Genomic DNA, 20,500 nt, shown 5'->3' on the forward strand with positions numbered 1-20,500 from the left:
CCCGGGGGCGGTGCGGCGGGAGCGGCGGCGCCCCTGGCCGGTAGGGGCGCGGGCTACGTGTGGGGGGCCCCAGGCACGGCTCAGCTCGGCTCGGGGAGGCGGCGAGGGCCGCCCGCGAGGAGCCGAAGCGGTTGGGGGAAGGGGGGCGCCCGCCCCCTCCAGCTCGTCAGCGCCGCTCCGCCCCGCCGCCCGCTCCCGCCACCCCTGCTGCCCGCCGCCCCCAGCGGGGCCGGGAGGGTGCCCGTGTGGCGGGGGGCCGGGCCTCCCCCTGCCGGCACAGCGGGGCTCGGCCGCCCGAAGCGCCCCGGACTGCTGCTGCTGGGCTTCACCCCCCCTCCCCAGCCACGTCTCGGCGTCCGGAGTGACCGGGACATAGGTAAAGGAGGCGTCCCACACCGCCTGCTATGGGGGCTCGGCGCGCGTCATTAGGGCTCGTAAGGAGCTGAAACGGGAAATTTCCTGCAGAAGTTCATGTGGAACAAAGTTCCTGATCTTATCGCGCATCTCTAGTCCTATTCAAAGTTTATATCAATTTGTAATAGACGTAGGGACATGACATTTTATGACACAACATAAAGTTGTGAGCCCCTTCAAAATTTAGTCAGACTCACCCCGAAGCACACACATACTACTCAGACCAGCGAGCTGGTAATTGTACATAACAGGAAATAATGAAAGTGCTATGTTCAACAGGCTTCTGTTCCTGTTGGAAAATTAATTTCCTCCTTCCAAATTTCTGCCAGAAAAAAAAAAAAAAAAAAAAAAAGGAAAATAGAGACTGGCCCCTGTGAGTTATGAAATCCTGTAAAAGTTGGTGATCAGAGTACTGTTTAGCGAATCAATACCAGTTTCAGCACAACATACTTCGGTAAATCTTGTTTTCTTCCCAACTTAAAATTTAAGGCAATTTAACATTTTTAATTTGCATTATTAATTGATTAGCTAATTGATTTCACCCAAATGCACTTGACGAGTCAAAATTAAAATATTCAGCATTTTGTAATTGAAAAATGCACATAATTTGCAGAAGTCCTTACATACAAATATTGAAAAGTTTACTTTTATACAGGGAAATTAGATTCCTGGAGTTCCTTGCTAGTTTGCACAAGGCCTGAGATTCTCTTAAAAGGTACGTGCTACCCAAAATAGGGCATATTTTACTACTTTGTGAGATTTCCATATTCATAAGCATCCACTATTTGAGATATAAATGCAGTCAACAATAGAAAAAAGACAAAACCAAACCAGCTATAAAACAGGCAGTCACTTAACTCAAAAGTTGGTCATGGTAATAATACTGGTTGTGATTTTAGATAGAATGATAATGATCTCAGACTGCACCGCAGAAGCTAGAAGAATAAATGAGCACGATGAGTATGACTTTATCGTTGCCTTAAATCGAACGATGTGACTGACCACATCATTAGCTGTTAGATGGTTTTTGTTATTTTAGATGATGATAGAGAAGGTCCAGAAAGATGATCTGGAGCTATACATATACAATGTAAACAACATACATGTTACAACATGTCAGATGTGTGTACTAGAACTCATATTTTTAAACTTTTTTTTTGGTAAAGCATAGAAAAATATAATGTACAAATAAGGTAATGTTAATTCCAGTACAGCGAAGCCAAACACATGAACTTCACTCTTGTTGAACTTCAGTCCCAGTGTGATTTTTCTGGACAGAGATGGTGTTTCTCCCCTCCAAATATGTTATATAAAAGTTGGTTTTGTTAATGGGACCTTAATAATTGATATTGGTGGGGTGCACCAGGCATGAACCTACAGATAATAATATGGCCTTGGAACTTTAAAAATATTCTTTTATTTGTTTTGGAAGGCCTATTTTTTTCCCCTTTTTCCGTACATCTGGCAGCTCATGGGGATGCTGTGTTGGGGCACACACCAAGGCAGCGCAGAGACGCACCACACAGCACGGAGGTGAGGCGATGTGCTTGTTTTAAGCGAGCAGCCTCCTTCCATGGCTTGCATGGCAGAAGTCTTGCGAAAACGCGAGTTAAGGACTTGTCAGATTTTGCTCTGCGGGCGTCGGGATGCCTTAAAGGTCGCACACAACACTGATTCCTGCGTTTCCTTATTTAATCTTTAAGCCAGCACCAAGGACACACCTCGCACCCCACGGCCGAGGCTGTGCCCCCCAGGCGGCCTCCACCCCTCCGCCAACCGGCGGGCGCCGACGGCCTGGCCCGGTAGGGGCGGCGGGACCGGGCCGGGGCCTCTCAGGGCAGCGGTGAGGGCAGGCGGCGCCGGACAGGGCAAGGGTGGAAGGCCCGGGCCGCCGGCGGAGCGCCCTGCCGTTCCCGCCGCCTCTGAAGCGCTTCCGAGTCACCACCGCTCGGCGGGGAAGTGGGAGGCGGCCTCGGAAGGGGAGGTAGAGGAGGAAGGGGAGGAAGGGAGGAAGGCCGCGCCAGGAGCTCTGCCAGCCACACGCGTGGCCGCGGCTCGGCTCGCAGGAGGGGAGGTAGCGCTCAGAGGCGGGTGGAAAGCGTCCCGTGTGGCATAAGCGGTTCTCTTAATGCCTGAGCCTCTTAACGCTCTGCGCCTGTCGTCCTCGGCGCGCAGAGGGTGTACGCGTGTCCTGTGCGGAGAATTTCCTGCCTTACCCCAGTTTATAATGCGGTCTTGATAATACTTACTAAGTTTCGTCCGCTTTTAGCTGTTTTAAGATACTTTATTAAATTATTAAATAATTAAAATAATTTGTTGTGCTTTAAGTTTGTATGGTAGATAGAAGAGGATAGTTACTTAGGTGGGTAATCGTTTCCTACTCTTAATCCATGTATTCCTAAGTTTAAAAACATACGATGTTTCCTCTTGGGTTTCTTTTTATAAGATATTAAAATTAATTACAACTTAAGCCACATAAAAGCTTGTGATAAATCCCTTGCATCTGCTAAATACCTTCCAGAAAGGCAAATCCTTGAAAACTTCCTGCAGTTTTTTTTTCTACAGAGATCCCAGTCACTAGCACAGGGGATGCACGGTCCATTGCAGCGCAAGAGGGGGAGTGGATGCATTACCTGGGCTTATGGGGAAATTCTGCGTGTGAAGTTTTTGTCTTTTCTTTATCTATTTTATTTACTTCATTCTGTCTTATAGCTGAGTAGCTTGCCAGTGTGGTGGAGAGTAAAGGTTAATTGATAAGGTAATTTTTTTTGCAACCACATGGACATATGAAAATAGAGGAACAGTAAACATGGCAAAAATATCCTAATAAAAATTAATGTTTTGTAATACATTGTATAAATTCTTAAAAACAAGTTTAAATATATGAGCATTCTTTTAAAGGGATTCCTCTGATGCTGTCTTAGTTCTCCAAAAGGATAATAATAATAATACAAAAATACTCATTTACAGCTAGGACTCCAGATGTGGTCTTGCAAAAAGGTTAAAACTGTGCTAGTTTTCAAGCTGTATTTTGCTATCACATCATTAGAGCGGAAACACACTAGTTTACAAAGAGGAAAAAATAGGTTGTTTGTGTAGCTCAGTAATTCTGATAGCAGCTTCTACTTACAAGCTGTTGGTGGAACAGTCAACAGTTTCTGTTTTTGGCTATGGTTGCTCTGTATGATTTTCTTCATATATATGCATCTACCCAGCAAAAGGGAACAGAGGAAGTATTTTTAAAAAAGCTTGGAAAATATGTGGGATAAAAAAATTGCTGAATGGTCTTGTAAAAGCGGTCAATTTAGTACTTGTGATTTTTGTTAAAGTTGCTAGATTGTGATTTAGCAGTGGCTCGACCAATCTTCGTTCTGTATTTCAGCTTACTGAATCTACATTTTAAAATCTCATATGAGAAGTTTTTTTTTCTTTCTCAGTAGAGACCTAGTACCTGTTGCTGCTCTGGTCTTGATAATGTTAGACTGATGGAATCATGCCTCCAGCTGAAGATCGTTCGTTTTTGTTGATGGGAATAAGGTATGTTGATAATTTTTGTTGGTAGTGGTTATATCCCCTAAAGCAAGACTTCTGGACTTTTCCATGGTCTCTGATTTAAGGGAATTTAATGGGTCTTTTTGGTGTACCACAGTATTTACCACATCTGGTCTATGTTCTGCAGCTCAGAACCAATTCTGTAGCTTGTAGAATATGTAATTGTTGGCACTATATAAATTGGGGGATATATTAAGAAAACAAATCAGTATTTGCCAATTTTTTTTTTTTTTTAGATAAAACTGTAGTTTCCACTGTCATTTGGGGAATTAGCTTGTTTTTATTTTGTACAGTGATTTTAGCTGATGGGACTGATCATCGTTCTGTGTTACAGATGTGGTGAACCTTTGTGACTAGAAGTCAAATAGCAAAGTCTTCATTGTTTACAAAACATGGACTAGAGAGAGCAGAGTGAAAAGAAAACGCTAGGAGAGACTCATAGGCCGGGAACAGTTGCTGTTAGTGTGGGCTGGGCAGAGGTATAGGTCTGGAGTCACCCAGCGATGCCAGCTCAGGAGCTCTTGCTGGGTCACTTCCTTTTACTACCAACAGTTGTTTCCTTTCAGTTCCCAGACCCCAGTTTGGGAACATGCTGCCGGCACGTTATAGAGCCCATCTTTGCCTTCTCAATTTTAGCATGACAGCACATGCGTTTTAGAGGTAGGTTTCTAAATCTGAAAATTTACCACGCAGACAGGTTTTCTTAGCGCTTTTGAGTGTTTTGGTGTACGTTGTTAGGAGGTTCTCTGAGAAGAATTCAGGATGTATGTTTTTCTTAAGCTTATGTTAACTTAGAAGATTAAAAGGCAGAGACATTGATTTTTAGTTGGTAATGATGACTGTACGTGACTGCTTTAATTCTATCTTACTCCAGGTACCTCAGAAATGAATTATTCTTAATACAGTGGCCCTACTGGATGAAAGGAAAATAATCGTCTGTCTTCCAAATGCCCGAGTTTGTTCTTTGCAAGAACATGTTTTACTGTGAAAAATGAAAGGACCTTTCTGGACACTTTAAAGATAGCTGGTGGACTTAGCAAAATGCTTTGTTTGAGGAAGGTTTATTTGTTTGCACTGAGACGTTACCAAGCTCGAACTCTGAGTAGTGATCTGCTTTTGAGCCAGATAAATAACTGCACCCATGAAGATGAAGTGTTCAGTCTTGTTGGAAGGAACAAGGCCAGGCTTTCTGAAAAACACGTGGGAATTGCACTGAATGTGCTGTGGCAATTGCAAAAGAAGAGGCCCCTTCTCTTAAGGACTAGTGACTATGTAAGAAATCACTCCCAGTTTCTTGCTCTTTGTGTTTTAGCAGAAAACAAGGTAGAACACATGGAAAATGAGTTGATAGTGGACACCCTGTACAGTATTCAGAGGTAGGCAGCATTATGTTGAATTCCACATCTATACATTCTGTATCTGGTAATAAAAAGAGTGTCGCTGTGAGTCCAAATTCCAACTATGAGGAAATGGGGACGCTGTTCTGCCTGAGCTTCTGTACTCTTACTGTGTGACAACTTTCTGTGCCTCAATTTGCCAGCTCCAAGCAGGATTGATATGTTTTGCACTCCCAGTAAATGGGGTTATGATTAGTGCACAAATGTTTATAATGTGTTCTTAGATACGTTTGGAGGGAGTGGTAGAAACATAAGATGTGATACATAATGTGAAGATATGTCTCTTGCGTGATTTCCTTTCAATTTCTGAAGCAAACTTTCAAACTGTTACGTTTTCGTTCTGAAGGCTCAATGTTGAAGACCATGATTCTCTAGCAGGAGTGCTTGTTACAGAAGCATGGAAAAGATTAGAAAGGCAAGTACTGTAATTGTGTGCTTTGTGAAGGGTGTAAGGTGTAGGCATGGTTTGCCTCACACAATGCTATTCAGAGTTCTCAAAGAGTATTTACAAGATAATGTTTCAAACATTATGTGAGTATTTTAAGTGTCAGTTGCCTTTTGAAGGTTTTGGAAATTATTTTTATATAATGTTGAGGCTTTGAGTTGATGGAGTTTGGTACTTGGATGCTGAAGAGATTCAGATACTGCAACAATGGATGTCTAACATGGATTTTGAAATATATTGCCTGTGATTTATGTCTGAAGCAAATTGCAAGTTTTGATGTTTACAATGATAACTTCGTGCTTGCTGTCCAACTTTGAAATGGTAGTTTGAAACCAGCTACGAGCTCATCTTAATACTAGTAATGATGAGTACCAGCTCATCTTAATACTAGTAATATTTTTTTAATTATTATTTTAAAACACCAGTATTTTCCCATTGTGATTTTTTTTTTTTTTTAGTATTGTAATACTAATTTTTAGTATTGTAATTTTAATTTTTTCATCTCAGCTTAATGGCAGGAGTGTCAGTCTGGGCACCAACATCACAGAATTGCCTTTCCCAGCTTAACACCTGGGGCATCTTGACAAGTAAATAAATTCAGTGTAGCATGAACACAAAATGACATTTAGGTAATAATTTACATCAATTTTAGCTATTTCAGAATTTATTGCTTCAGGATGTAATCTTCATAGATCTCTTAAACTGATCTGATTAAACTGAAGAACTTCCATTTTTTGGAGAGCTGTGTGTGCACAGTATGTTTTCATATAAAGTACGGAGGTATTTTGACAAAGTTCAAGGTATCACTGTAGGTGACCAAATAGGAAATGTGTAAATATCATTTCTTTGTTTTGTAATGTGAGTGTAACCTTTTATACAGTTGCTGAATTAGTTTTTTGCCTTGCTATTTACTAGAAATAAAAGGCAAATAATCTTTTCTTTCTTTGATGTCTTAACAGGCTTAGTTTACCAGCTCTGTCGAAATTTGCACTGTGTTTATACAAGCAGCGCAGACAGTTTAGTCCCGTAATTGGCAAAATAGCTCATATTGTGGACATGAAACTGGATTCTATAGAGGATATAAGGTAAGCGTCAAGAGTGAAATTGAGTAGCATGAGAAGCAGTATGTCACAACTGCTGGGGTTTCTTTGTTAAACACTTTCCGTTTTTCTTAACTGAAGTTTTTTTGTTTGTTTGTTTGTTTTTTTTCTTCCCAATTTGGGCTTTTCATGGACAGGTTTGCTCAGGTGACTCTATTTTCCCAATTACTTTGTGAAGAGTTTCTCTATAACCAATCTAAGTGCTGAATTAAAACTGATGTTCCACTTACAGTGGAAAAACAGCAGGTATTTCTTTAACCAGATTCTAAATTTTACATGGAGTTTTCTGAGAATTTAGAGGCTAGTGATTCACTAGAACTTGTCTGTCTACTATGAGATGAATAGTTTCTCTTTTATGACATTAGTATAGTTTATTATTGTGAGTAGTAATATGGAATCTTAAAGCAGTGTCATTTTTAGACTGTTTTTTGACAAGTTAAATGAATCAATTCTCTCACTAAGATATTTATCGGATTACCTTAATATTAAAACGACTTAAAACCTGTCTTCCTTGTCAAAAGAGTCTGAGCTTCTTTTTCTTGCCTCTGTTCTGTCTGGGTCATTTTAGTAAAGGCTGCTCTAGGCTGCTCTTTTTTTATTTCTTTTTACAGCACCACCACCAGTCTCAACTTCTTTACTTCTTTACTATTATTATTATTATTTTTTACAGATATGGGCAGCCAGTTTATGAATCTAACTGAATGAGACAGCATTTCTTTAAAGGATTGATTCACCTTTGGTTTTAGTTATCCCCTTAGGAAGGGATTTTTTCTTTAGGAATGGTAGTGACTAGTTTCCCCAGTCTGTCTCTTGAGGATTGATTGGGTTTCTTTAGTTTTCATTGAACATCAAAGATCTTTTTGCATATTTGAATTAGGCAAGTCAGGGGTGTGCATTAGGCAAACATTTTTATCATACACAACTTTGTCAGAGGTGGTTCAAAAATCACGGTCATTTCAGTAATTCACTGGAAGCAGAATTTTGAAATTATTTAGACAAGTGATTTTTGCTTAGCTATTTTTTGTACATTAGATTTAAAATTCTCCATGACACAGAAGTCAGCAACATTCTAACTAACATTCCTTTCTTTGGCTAGTTTATTTAAGAAGTCTGAAATGTGTTACTTACTATGTTCAATCTGTAAGCATAAAATCTTTTGAATCTTTTTAGGATTTTGTCAGTTTTGATGATCAGCATATCTGATGTTATCTCACAGAGTTTTCGAGATCGATTACTAAAGAAGGCTGAACAGCTCTTAGGAGAAGAGGATGAGGTCTACTTCAATTACGCCAAAAGAATAACACAGTTTCTTCAAAATGTTAAACTGACATACTATCCATTGCTAGAAAAATGTAATAAGATTTTCCTTAAAAGTGCCTCCCAGCTTGATTTACACAATATTAGTATTATTTTCGGACTGTATGAGCAGCTGGGTTTTGACAGTGCTGAATTCCGCTTGGTTGCTAAACAGCTGCTGTCTGAATCGATAGATGATTATCATGATCCTGAAACCTTTTCAAAATTATTTTTTATTCTTGGGCCTATGGCCGGATCCAAGGTGAGAGAAAGGTAAGTTTATTAACAATTTTGTCTTATTTATGACTTACACGTAATCTTACACACAAATTGAAAATGATTTAGTGTCTCAGGGAATTTCTGAGTCTCTCCATGAGCTGAGCATTAGGTTTTCTAGTTGTAACTTTATAGCAATGAATTATTTCTTTTTGGAAACACTGTCATAGCAGTTTGTCTTGTGGCAGTTGCATCAAAAGCTGGATCTAATAAACAAAGGGGAGTGGGAATACTGTTATTCAAGGCCATCCTGCAGCTCTGTCTCTTAAACTGAATCATTTCCTTTCACAGGGGATGGTGTTAACAAACTTACTGACTTTCCCCTGAGAAATACATGCATTAGCATGTATTGCTTTTTCCTTTTAAGATGTGCAGTAGCTGAAACAGTCTGAGTCTTGTCCTATCTCAGTTTGCTGTACATCCTATTCTATATGAAGGGATGGCAGCAGGGAACCCTCCAGCATTAATTTAGCAATTAGAGCATAGTGTTGTGTGGCAGATCTTGCTCTGCCTGTTTGTCTTGCACCACAAAATCTTCTTTGGGGGTGGTGGTAGTCATGGATCTCTCAAAGTCTTCGGTTTTAGGCAGAATTTGCTATGTTAATTATGATTAGTCATATTATCAGGCTTTTCTTCATGAGCACTTACTTCTATTCAGAGCTCTGGATATACTGTACAATCAGTTATGAAAGCCTGTACTGGTTTTGCCACAGGTGGCCAAAACCTTTTCCTAGATCTTTCTGTACTTCTTATTGAAGGTCAAAGTGAAGCAGAAAGTTATTAGTCTTACTTGTCTCAGAACAACTCATGTTTGATTCTGTTATCTGTAGTTTGCTGATTGATGGTGAATTGTTTAGTGCTTTAGAGTATCTTCCTTATTTTTGTACTACTTTCAGAAGTATTGGACTTGCTGACCTGATGTAGTACGTTTGCGTCTCTATCTGTGCCATAGATCTTTGCCATACTGTTCAGAAGAAGGGTTCACAAAATAAAGGCCCTTGGTTTTCCTGTATTTCCTAAAGTAGTATGTTGGTTCTTTTTCCTCCCAGACAAAGAACATTGCTACAATCTTTGCTCCATCTTTTCAAAAATTTTGCTTAGGAGAATAAATCTTTTCTTTTCCTCTTCAGGTTGCTAGTGACTGCAGCGCACATGGCAGAAGGATTTAGCAGTCATCAGGTGTTGGGGATACTAAAGACAATGCAGAAAATGAAATGTAGAAATTCTCATCTACTCAAAAAGTAATTTTTTTAATACTATTAAATGGTTTTCTTCTATAGGCAAATTATTTCCATGTAGTATGAAAAACTATGTAATATCCCACTGGGAGTGGAGAGTGTGTCACTTACATACAAATGCATACACTCTATATAATTAGCTATTACAGACTTCAGAATATCACACCTTGACCCAGAAGTAGTTGAGACAGTTCAGGAATTTCGTAGAAGGGCATTTGAATCTTATTGAGATAATATAATACAACTTTTATCTTCTTTACTATATCTTTTCTGAATAAACTTATTCTCTAACAATTACTGTAATTTTATGAGAGAAATGAGCATACATGAAGTTGTAGAGAACGCGTCCTATCTTAGGGACACGTTACTGATGCGAGTTGTTTCTTCAAAAGTTATTGTGCTCTAATTTGAACTAAGTTGTATTGTTAAGAACCAAGCCTAGATTTTCTGCAATTGTAAATTGAACCTGGTTTATAGGAGAGGTACTATCTTTGATACAGTTAGGGTGCAAGCAATTGAGGTTTTAGGTGTATGAGACTATCATCAGATATGTGATATGGAACAGAGTTAAAAGCAGGTTATGAGCACCCCAGATTGAACGTAGTTGTATGAACCAAATAGATCCTTGTAAGAAAATAGACAAATGTAACTGTGGTATTGATGGGAAGACCAGGTGAATTCATGCTTTTTCTCCTTGAATCTCACTGTCTTAAAAAAGGTCTTAATAGAAGTCATTACCACACTATACAAATCTAGACCTCTCTGGCAGTTTTAGACCAACATAGATGTAGCGACACTACAGTTACAGTTTAAATGAGTATAGTTGTGTTGAACCTGGCGGTGGTGTTCTGTTTTTTCCCATTCTTGATTCGCTCGTTCCAATGATCTAAATTTAACTGGTTGTAAATTCTGTATCAGAAGTAATTAGAGAGGAGTAGCTGTTTTGCTGTGATAGTAGATTAAATAACTAAAGCCCTCAGCTGGAGAGAGGCTGTTGCATCTAAGTGGAGCACCATCAAAACTGAGGTGGAGAGGAGTACAGGTGTATACAACCCTCCACTTAGGTACTGTGCAATGTGGGACACCCCTTTTTCATATGGCATGTTGTGTTTTGCAGTATCTTTTGCATTAACATAATACCATGCCATCTTTTTCTGTTTGTATTCAGAATGGTTTCTGTTCTGCACAAACACTTGGATAGCTATCATGTATTACAGTTGATAAAGTTAACGCAGTATTTGATGTTATTGCGTTGCCGCGATCAGGAGCTGTTTGCCAAACTAAAAACATCGCTATTTGGGTAAGTATGTATTCCTGAAAAAGTAATGGCCTATTGAAGTATTACACAGTTGTCTAAATATTTTAAATAACAAGCTAAAACGTTAAATTGTTTTCATGAAATATGAAGAAGTAACAAACTCAAAACAATTTGATTCTGTGAACACGTACGTGAAAGGACAGGAAATTGATATTGTCTCAACTGTAGACCTAGCAGTATCTGCTAGTAAATTTGATATCTTTTTAAAATAGATTTTCTCTTCCCTCCATTGGCCACTGCAAAATAAAGACATTGAACAGGAAATTTTTACTGGTACTTTACAGGAAGGCTATGCATTACTGTCTTCTCTGATACTTGAAGGAACAAGTAATGAAAAGTATATAGTAAGGGTGTCCTGGTGGGAACAAGTGAAATTATGATGCAGAAGTAGTCTTCTATTGATTGAAGAACTTCCTAGTTCTCGTGGTTATGAAGCTGCCACATAGAATGGGAAATTCTGGAATTGTGGGAAAAGAGATCTGCCACCATCACTTTCACTTCTCAGCCTCTAGGAATGAAGTGCCCTGGCTGAATGTGTTTTTTTTGTGGATGATACCTTTGTTCCTCAGGCATCTCAGAACTTGGTGCTCCCCATGACGCCTGCTAAGGAGTTAATTTGGCAGTCACAGAAATTATCCAGGCCCTAGAAACCCACAGACTCGGCTAACAAGGACAGATCTATCCTTATTAAGGACTTTTGTGTTCTCAGTAACACGTGAAGCCTCACTGGCTTAGATGCCCCCTGTCACCTTCTTTTTTTCAATTTTGAATAAATCAGAAGAAAGAAGCTAATCTTGGAATGAAAAAAGCTGGTAGTCATTCTCTATGTGAACTTCTACAATGTCATTCATTTTGTACTTATGCTTGAAACAATGTGCTGCTCTTGACTTTTTGAATAGAATTTTCATGCATGTAATTTACTGATTTATTTTAACATTTGCCCTATGTCAGTACTGATGGCCTATTTTTCTTTTGCATCTCTTCCAGTTTTTTAAAATCTAGTGTCATACCTGCTGATACTGCTGCAATAATTCGTGTTCTGGCCATGCTTCCTTCCTCTCAAGTAGAAGAAATCATTGTAAACAAAGCAACAGCAATTCTACCTCAGTGCAATCTCCAGCATTTGAATTATATTGCTACAGCTCTTATCAAATGGAATCACTATGACCAGTTGCACTGGCAAAACACTTCAGAGCTATGTGTAAAGCTTCTGCAGAAAATAAATGACTGTGGATTTCAGAGGCTTCGCAAAGCTGGGAATTTAAATCTTCTGTTGGAAGAACTCACACATGTGAATGGAGAGTGGTTTCAGGAGGTCATCAGGGAGCAAACTGTGGCCACGTGTCAGCACTTGATAGACCAAGTAACATGGGCAAATTTATTACAGTTGTCTTTTTTTCTCATAAAGACAAACCACCGCTGTCCTTCATTACTTGACAGAATAGCATCTGTAACTGTTGAAAATACAGACAAGGTATTACCGTTTTTCTTTCCATCTACTGTGTAAGTTACTCAGTAAGAAAGGACAGATTAGTAGTAAATGGAACAGGTTTAAAGCCCTAAAAATCCATTGGCTGGTTTTACCTGAAGTTTTCAGGTTTTGCCTGAAGGTTGTGTTTTGTTTTGTTTTTTTCTTGAATCTACCATTTCAAGTGAGTGAGGATTTTGAGTAAACATAAAAATAAAAATAAAAGGGATGTTCTTAGGTAGTGTACTCAAGTAATCTTTTTAGCTCACTTGCAGGAGTTTTATATGAAGCAGTTTGTAATTTCATTCAATTAATACAGACTTCAAATACAGATTTGGACTTGGCTACTGTTTTCTAAGTAGATACTTAGATTGCTGTAGCTGTCTCTTATTTTCCATGATACTTGCAGCTTTTTAACAGTATTTTTGCATTGGGCCAGAAGTCATTCTAGCTTAGGATCCAGGCTTTGACAAATGTGAAAACAGTTTGGTAGCAAGGACAAATAAAGGTTTTGAGATCCTTTCCCTGGAACAGTCTTCCACAAATGCCAAGATTTTGTAGGCTAAAGATGGCCTATGAATAATCCTCTCTAATAGCTGTTAATGGATCTGTCCTACACTTTCTTTTTTCTGGATTTGAATCTACTTATTTTTTAAGCCTTTACAAAATGGCACACTGATAGTGATTTTTTTTTTTTTTATTTTAAGTTATTCATGATTGTTTAAAAGCATTTCCTTCCATTCCTTAAACATGAAATCTGAAAGTTTCAGTACATTATATTAAGAGAAGCATTCAGCTTCTCCACAGCTGCGTGTTATAAACAATGTAGTGTGGCTGTACATGGAAACATACACTCCCAGTACCTTTTCTATTTCTACATCTTTCTTGAAGGATGGAGGTGGTGGACTAGAACAGCACAGTGCTAGGGATTTCTCCTGAGCATTGAATTGATGTGTTTCAGAGAACAAACCACAGCTTAAGCGTTTTCTTCAGTGTAACTCTCTTTGGAGCTCATCTTTGCATTCAGGTGTACATTATAATTAAATATTTCTTTTATCTTCTTACAGTATAGCCACATCAGATGGTGTATGTTTTTTCATTACCCCTTCTTGTGTGGATCTCCTCAGTACCCTGTCTTTTTGGTCAAAATTACTATGTTTTCCTGCTGTCTTTTTTCAATTTTTTGAAAATTTTCAATTTTTTCTTGTGAGAGCATACTCTCTTTAAGAGCGTTGGATGGGAAACCTTTTTAAGAGGTTAAAGTCTAAGCATACAGTAACAGTTGGATTATCTACATAAAATAGATTTTGATTTTTAGCCATAGTTGCAATTTTAATGACTTCCACATTTTATTATTTTATTCATTTTTCTCCAGTAAAAGCTAAGGCCCCCCCCCCCCCCAAAAAAAAAAGTCTTAGTCTTCCTGTTCTGAACGAATTATGAAACCTTTTTTATTATAAAGCAATATTAGAATATTTTACACTGGCTTTACAATGTCTTTTTCCTCTCTTCCCCAGATCCATCCCTTTGAAATGTATTTTATTCTCTGCCTTTTCTCTGTTCTGAACTATGATCCACCTGGCAATGAAGAGTTCTTTGAGAGTTGTATCCAACATCTTACTTCTAACTTGAGTAAGTGCATTAGAAAAACATATGCTGAGTAACACATCGACATTTTATTTATACTGGACAAGAATGGGATTAAGATGGCATTTTTTTAAGCCACAGGAAAAACTGTGCCTGTATGTTACTACCAATATTCTGCAAGATTGAATGTATGTTTTATGGGGTTTTCTAGCTTCATTTCATCCTTTAAAAAATGCTGTTAATAAGGGAATAGCGAAGTATCCTGAGCATAGTGTAAAACAAATGAAAAGTCTGATTAATGTACTATGCAGGTATTGGAATTAATTGTTTTGGCACTCCCCAAGGAAACATTAGATGAGGACAGGACATGTTTATAGTTCATCACAAAGAGGTGACTAAGTTGTAGGGGAAAATGTATGGCCACTCAATTTTTTTCTTTTTTGTTTGATAATACAGCCTAATGGAAGTGCAAAAAATTGTTAGCTACTGAAATGTTGTGGAGTTGCCTTTTTAAGACGGAGTTGTTTCCTCCTGCAAAGAAATGGCAAGTGTTACCTTACACTTTGGTGCAGTTAGCGGAGGTACCCCTTCATCTGGATATGTGTTCATTTAATATGTTAAGACAGAAACTTGGATGAGTTGAGATGCAGGAGAACATTGCAAGTCCTTTCTATGGTATGTTGTGTTAACATGGATTTCCGTTTGGCTTTTAAAGGTTGTTTTGAAACTCACCACTTGGTGCTGCTTGGTCATGTTTTGGCAGTGGCTGGTTATTTTCCTCCAGCTCTGATAAAGACAATATTTAATGTTTCTTTCCTAAGCAAATTGGATGCTCAACTTGAAGGTAAATATCTAACTCTGATGAATTTGGTTGTGTAGTGTTTGACATAAAATGAAATTGTGGACATATATATGACTTCAGAAGTAGACTTATTCTTTAAATCATTTGGTGTACTGGAGAAAACCCTCTATGTAATCTAGTCAGTATTTGAAGGCTAGAAGGGAAGGAATGAACAAAAATCTGTGCTTTGTTTTAAAATACTGATATATATTACAGATGCTGCTGCCAGATGAGGGTTAATCCAAACAAATTTTATAGTCAATTTATTGCAATCAGTATATTCAATTTTATTGGGAATAAAATTACCTGAATGTAGTAGTATTGCAAGAAAGAGCCAGAGTCCAAAGGTCAAGAAATAATGTGGAATTCTTACCTGTAAGAAATGAGTCGCATTGGTTTCTTCTCCCTTAGTAAGAGACTGAGTGTTTATTTGACTGTTTCCTGTCATTGTTTGCTATAGATGCACTACTGACATTTTGTCATCCACCACCTAACTAAAAGTTAAATGATGAGAGAGTTTAAATTGCTACTTTCTATTATGCTATTCTTCTTAATATCAAACAACATTTACTTTTCGTTTTTCTTTAAAGGATTTTTGAGAAGCTTTTAAAATTTTGTGGCACGAATATTATAAATACTACAGTGCATGGATATAGTGCATGGATATTTATTTAGTAAATAATTCAGAGGTAGCCAGCTAGTAAAATGTAATGGGTTTTTCACTCTTCAGTTCACAGCTTTTTTTTAACTTTAATTTAGTCCTGTCTGATACCTTAAAGCAGAGGGTCCGCTCACGCCTTATGAAACTGAACAGAGCAGTCTGTCTGGAATGCCCGGAGTTTCACATCCCTTGGTTTCATGAGCACTATTGCCACCACATCTTTTATACAGGTAAGAAATTTAGGAGGGGAAAAACTGCCCTTGTAATAATCTGTTTTCAACAGTCTGCTAGGCACTTGTTCTAAAACTTTCCTGCTGACAATAGCACACAATAGAAGCTCAGAAAGGCACACTCCCATTATCCACCAAGGGTGTGTTCTTGAAAAGTGTGAGCATATTAATGTACTTAAGAGGGGATATTTATACCTAAGAAATACAATTTATATACACAGAGTTGGTATATATGACATAGGGAATGAAGCAGGAACAGGATCATCAGGATTGTCTACTAGAGGAGATGCTGTGTTTTCAGAATGCATCACTGATCCCTACTTCACTTAGGAGGATGAACATTTGACTTAGATCTCTTAGGGTGAGCATTTTTGCTACTTCTTTTTAAACTCACTGCTGTCATCTTCCTCAGAAGAATCGAGGTCCATCAAGGCTGAGAGATGTTAAGTGTTCAGCTTCACAGATGTAGGAGCTGAGATCTTCAAGAACAGTGACCATTTCGGAAAGTCTAGCCAATGTAAATCCAGTATCTCCTCTATTAATTCTTAAGGAGAGATCTACTTTGCAAACTTGTCTGCGTTACCTATGAGACTGAAGATATTTAATGGAGCAAGGCATTAAACAATCTGAAATAGGTAGAGCAGTGACAGATAGTGGGGTATCCCCATAAGAGATGCAAAATCAGTAAATGTTTATTTAATGGTCTAACTCTATAATATATAGAGTACATATATAGTCTATAATAAGCTCTAAATGCTTATTTAATGGTCTAAGCAAGATTAAAAAGAAGTAAAAGCGAAACCTGAGAACCGCTCAAACCAGAAGCCAAAGTGTTTGTTGAATGTGAGTGGGAAAACTCAGGATGGAAAGTCTGGATTTGCAATTTGTGCACCTAGTACATTAGTAGGCACCTGTCACTTTCCTCCCAAAATGTGGTGATATGATCTCTGAGTTATGATGGAATAACACCAGGGAACAGTGTAAAAGCTTCTTCAATTCAGTGGGCTGACTGTTAAAAATGCAGTTTCACAAAATTCTATTTCAAAATGTTGGTTGTTGTGCATTTTGATATGTGAATTCTTTATTTTGTCATTACAGGTAGGAGCCGAATAAATCCACTGCGACAGCACATTCACAAAATGCTGGCAGAGATCTTAGGAGGGAGCCATTATACAAGAGTGTCTGTTCTCACACCATACTACTATGAAATAGGTGAGAATTTTACTCCTTTAAGGATTGCTATGGAGACTGCTGATACCACTATTATCACCAAAGTTAGGAAGCCCCTGGGGCTGTGGATTCTAAGGCCACAAGATACTGCAAAGAAGAAACTGCTGTTTTGGCAGTTAGTACAAAACACACTTTTAAAAAATGTTATGTAATACAGATACAAACGTTGGATACTGCGAATTATGATTGTCACTTAGTTTTTCTGAATGTAAACACTATACTGATCAAATTATGTTTCTTTTTTCAGACTCCTAAACAGAGTTGTGTTTTCTCACAGATTTTGAGTGCATTCTGGATAAAAATAAAAAGCCTCTTTCCTATATGGCTCAGAATATACTTCTGGGTGCTTTGGAGGGAATACACTGGAGATGTGACATCAAGGTTGAAGAGAGAAAGGCTCTGCCACCAGGGGCTCAGAGGTTAGTGCCTGGAATTCTTATATGAGTTCTTCCCAGCTTAGGTCAAGTTTAGTCCAGGTTTCTGATGGTTTTGTCCTAAATAGTTGGTGGAATCCCTGGGCTGTTTATTTTTCTGTTCCTTTTCCCAAAGCTTTACCCTTCCTAGGTGTGGTGGGTTGGCCCCAGCCAGCAGGTAAGTTTCTACCCACTTGCTCGCTCACTGCCCCTCAGGTGGGATGGGGAACAGAATCTGGAGGATGAAAGTGAGAAAAAATACATATATTCAGTCAATATAAATATAGATTAAGAACTGAAGGGGAAAAAAAAAGGAACAGAAATCAAGCATTGCAAATGCAGTCACTCACCACCAGCAGATCAAGCTTTGACTACTTTGGAAAAACTCCTCATCTTATTGTGGGCATGAAGTTATGTGGTGTGGAATATCACTTTGGCCAGTTGAAGTCAGCTGTCCCAGGTGGGCCCCCTCCCAGCCTCTTGCCAACCCCAGCCTACACCCTGTGGGGGCAGAGTGAGAAACAGAAGGCCTTGATGCTATGCAAGGACTGTTTAGCAACAGCAAAAAAATGGGTGTAGATTTATCAACACTGTTTTGATCACTAGTCAAAAATATGGCAACATAGAGGATGTTATGAAGAATATTAATTCTGTCTCAGCCAAACCCAGTACACTTGGGTAGATTTTTGACATTTTAGATTTTTGATTACTCAGGTACATTCTTGACCTTTGTATTTTATGAGATTAGAATACTGATTTCCTCCCACCTCTTTGAATGTAAGCCTTGAACATGTTGGGTGCTGGTTTTGCCATTTGAACAAAACAGATGCAAGAAAGAAATGCTTTTTCAAAGTGATGTGAAGTTCCAGTATGGCTAGATAAATGTAAGGAAAATGTTTTGTCTAGTTCCAGGAAGTTGTTTAATTTTCTTTTTCTGTGAATTGCTAGGTTTATCTAGTAATGGTCTTACTGCAAATATCAACTGAGCTAGAAATACCACGTCTTGGTATTCAGGTGGAACCTGAAAGTAAATCCACAATTTTGTTGTTTGCAGAATTGCTTTGGAACTTCTTGATTCAAAAGCTTTTATCAAAGGTTCACATCACCTGAAAGGAGAAGCTGCAGTGAAAAAACGACACCTGGAAATGCTGGGGTACCGGGTCATTCAGGTGAGCAGTCAATAATATTCTGTGTCTTCTATTGAATTGTACCTGTAGTGCAGATTGATACATTTTCCTTACAACAGATTTAAAGGTAGTTTTCCTCTAATAGTTAAAAACACCTACTGGGTGAGAACCATTCTTTAATTTAGGGGTGAAATTTTGAGCTGTTTATAGACTTTATAGAACTTGCACCTTCTCTGAAAGCACCTGAAGCAAGGATGAAGTTAAAAAGTCTTAGCCTTACCTTACTGCAGGCAAACTAGCAATCTCAACGTAGCCTGAGTAAAGAAAAAAAGTTAAAATGGAAATTTCAGTTCAATACACCAAAGATTTTTGCATGAGAAAAAGTTGAACATACGCTCATAGACCCACACAGAATCAGTTATGGCAACTCACATGTGGGTCATGGATGTTGGCTGTCTGGTGGAGTGGTAGTACTGTGACTACAAAGACTAGTGACCAGAGTTTATTCTCACTCATAAGCATAGATACATTTAGGTAATGGAGGTTCATGAATGCAGATTCTCCAGTATATATAATTACTGTGTTACCTACTCTAACTTTAATTAGAACCCTCGTGTAAGCTTAAGGTTTTCTTCTTTCTGTCAACATGACAAACATCCTTTCTCCTATTGCCTGACAGTATATGTTAGCCTGCTGACATACCACCCAGGTTGATGCGTTAACGTTGCAAACTATGATGACCTGGGATTTTTCTCTCAGTTTGGGTTTCAAAATATGGAAAGTGGGAGATGGTGTAATGGAGTAGTCATAGCCTGTATTGTGTGGGTACCTGCTTCATATCTCTGCAACTGTTGCTGCTTTTTGAAAGCAAACTGACTCTACTTGCATAAAGAAGAATTTTTTTTTTTTCAGTATCTAGAATAAACCTAGCTCTTAGGACACAGATGATAAAATATGTTAAGGTGGAGAACAACAGGCATCAGAGAGCCTTATCTTTGCTGTAAGATGGTATGTGGTTTGTGGTGTGTGATTTGTATCAGGCAACATTAACATTAAGTTTTTGTGACTTTGTTCTACAGATTCCTCACTTTGAATGGAATTCTATGGTTTTGTCTACAAAAGGTGAACAGCTAGAGTATCTGAGAAGGTGTCTATATGAAACACAGTGATGTTGAAGACATAATAAAAAGTATTTTTTGTACAAACACTTTATATTCTATTCAACTTCTCATAACATTGGAATACTTACTTTCCAAAAACTGTGAGGTAGCTGGACCAAGGCTTCCCATTGGGTATTGGGTATAATGAGACCAAATCCAAAATTTGTTACAGTATAAAAGGCAGGTCACAATGTGCCACAAAGATATGATAAGGATGCTTAAAATCTCCCCTTGGTGGAAGCTGTATCAAGTACATGGGTCTGTGACAGTTTTGCCATAAAAATTCGTTATTGCCTCCTAAATAAATAGCACAGAGATTGGTCAGATATGAAACTGTCTAAAGAAAAAGCTGGAAGTATTGTGAATGTAAGAGAGGAGGCAGCAGACATAGTGGAAACTATGTCTGTCCTCCAGCTTGTGACAGGATGAGCAATAGAGATCAAACAGAGATTCTCTGTACTGTGAAACCAAGAAACTGAAATGCAGATTTACTAAGAATAGGACTGCTATTACAGCAATAGGACTGCAATTACAGCCATTCTGTTTTCATCTTCTAGAACAGAGAGAACATGGGTGACTGTCAGGGGAGGGTGTTGTGTGGTGAGGAACCTCCCAGCTGCTTGCTTTTTCTACCCTGTGATGTGGTGTGCGCACAAGAAGTAACGGCTTAAGCCTTCTGGAACACCTTCACATACCTGAAAGGTAAAGTAGTTCTAGAGATCTGGCAGCCACCTAGACTCTGGAAAC

General features: G+C 38.6%; 1 protein-coding gene across 7 annotated transcripts; it reads left to right on the forward strand.

The window, feature by feature from the left end:
* Positions 1 to 349: 349 nt before the first annotated feature.
* FASTKD1 (FAST kinase domains 1) lies at positions 350 to 19,800 on the forward strand. Of its 7 annotated transcripts, XM_032190659.1 has the most exons (17): positions 2,428 to 2,488; positions 2,980 to 3,172; positions 3,852 to 3,951; positions 4,841 to 5,342; positions 5,710 to 5,778; positions 6,768 to 6,893; positions 8,079 to 8,477; positions 9,611 to 9,721; positions 10,887 to 11,018; positions 12,024 to 12,510; positions 14,022 to 14,136; positions 14,807 to 14,935; positions 15,692 to 15,823; positions 16,922 to 17,035; positions 17,331 to 17,472; positions 18,521 to 18,635; positions 19,673 to 19,800. In XM_032190659.1, exons 4-17 carry the CDS (start codon positions 5,008 to 5,010, stop codon positions 19,760 to 19,762), a joined length of 2,496 nt encoding a protein of 831 aa, XP_032046550.1. In that variant the 5' UTR covers positions 2,428 to 2,488; positions 2,980 to 3,172; positions 3,852 to 3,951; positions 4,841 to 5,007; the 3' UTR covers positions 19,763 to 19,800. The 7 variants fall into 7 exon arrangements, with proteins under 7 accessions (XP_032046553.1, XP_032046550.1, XP_032046551.1 ...); XM_032190662.1 differs by lacking the exons at positions 2,428 to 2,488; positions 2,980 to 3,172 and adding an exon at positions 350 to 376; XM_032190660.1 differs by lacking the exon at positions 2,980 to 3,172.
* The last annotated feature ends 700 nt before the right edge of the window (positions 19,801 to 20,500 follow it).

This window comes from Aythya fuligula, chromosome 6 (assembly GCF_009819795.1).
Source record: "Aythya fuligula isolate bAytFul2 chromosome 6, bAytFul2.pri, whole genome shotgun sequence".
Taxonomy (NCBI): domain Eukaryota; kingdom Metazoa; phylum Chordata; class Aves; order Anseriformes; family Anatidae; genus Aythya; species Aythya fuligula.

What these genes read in the sequence shown, in the direction of transcription:
- FASTKD1 (XM_032190662.1), top strand. Translation starts at nt 5,008, where the DNA reads ATGCTTTGTTTGAGGAAGGTTTATTTGTTTGCACTGAGACGTTACCAA. An exon ending in ACCCTGTACAGTATTCAGAG is followed by an intron (nt 5,343 to 5,709) that starts GTAGGCAGCATT and finishes TTCGTTCTGAAG; the next exon opens with GCTCAATGTTGAAGACCATG. An exon ending in CTGTTGAAAATACAGACAAG is followed by an intron (nt 12,511 to 14,021) that starts GTATTACCGTTT and finishes TCTCTTCCCCAG; the next exon opens with ATCCATCCCTTTGAAATGTA.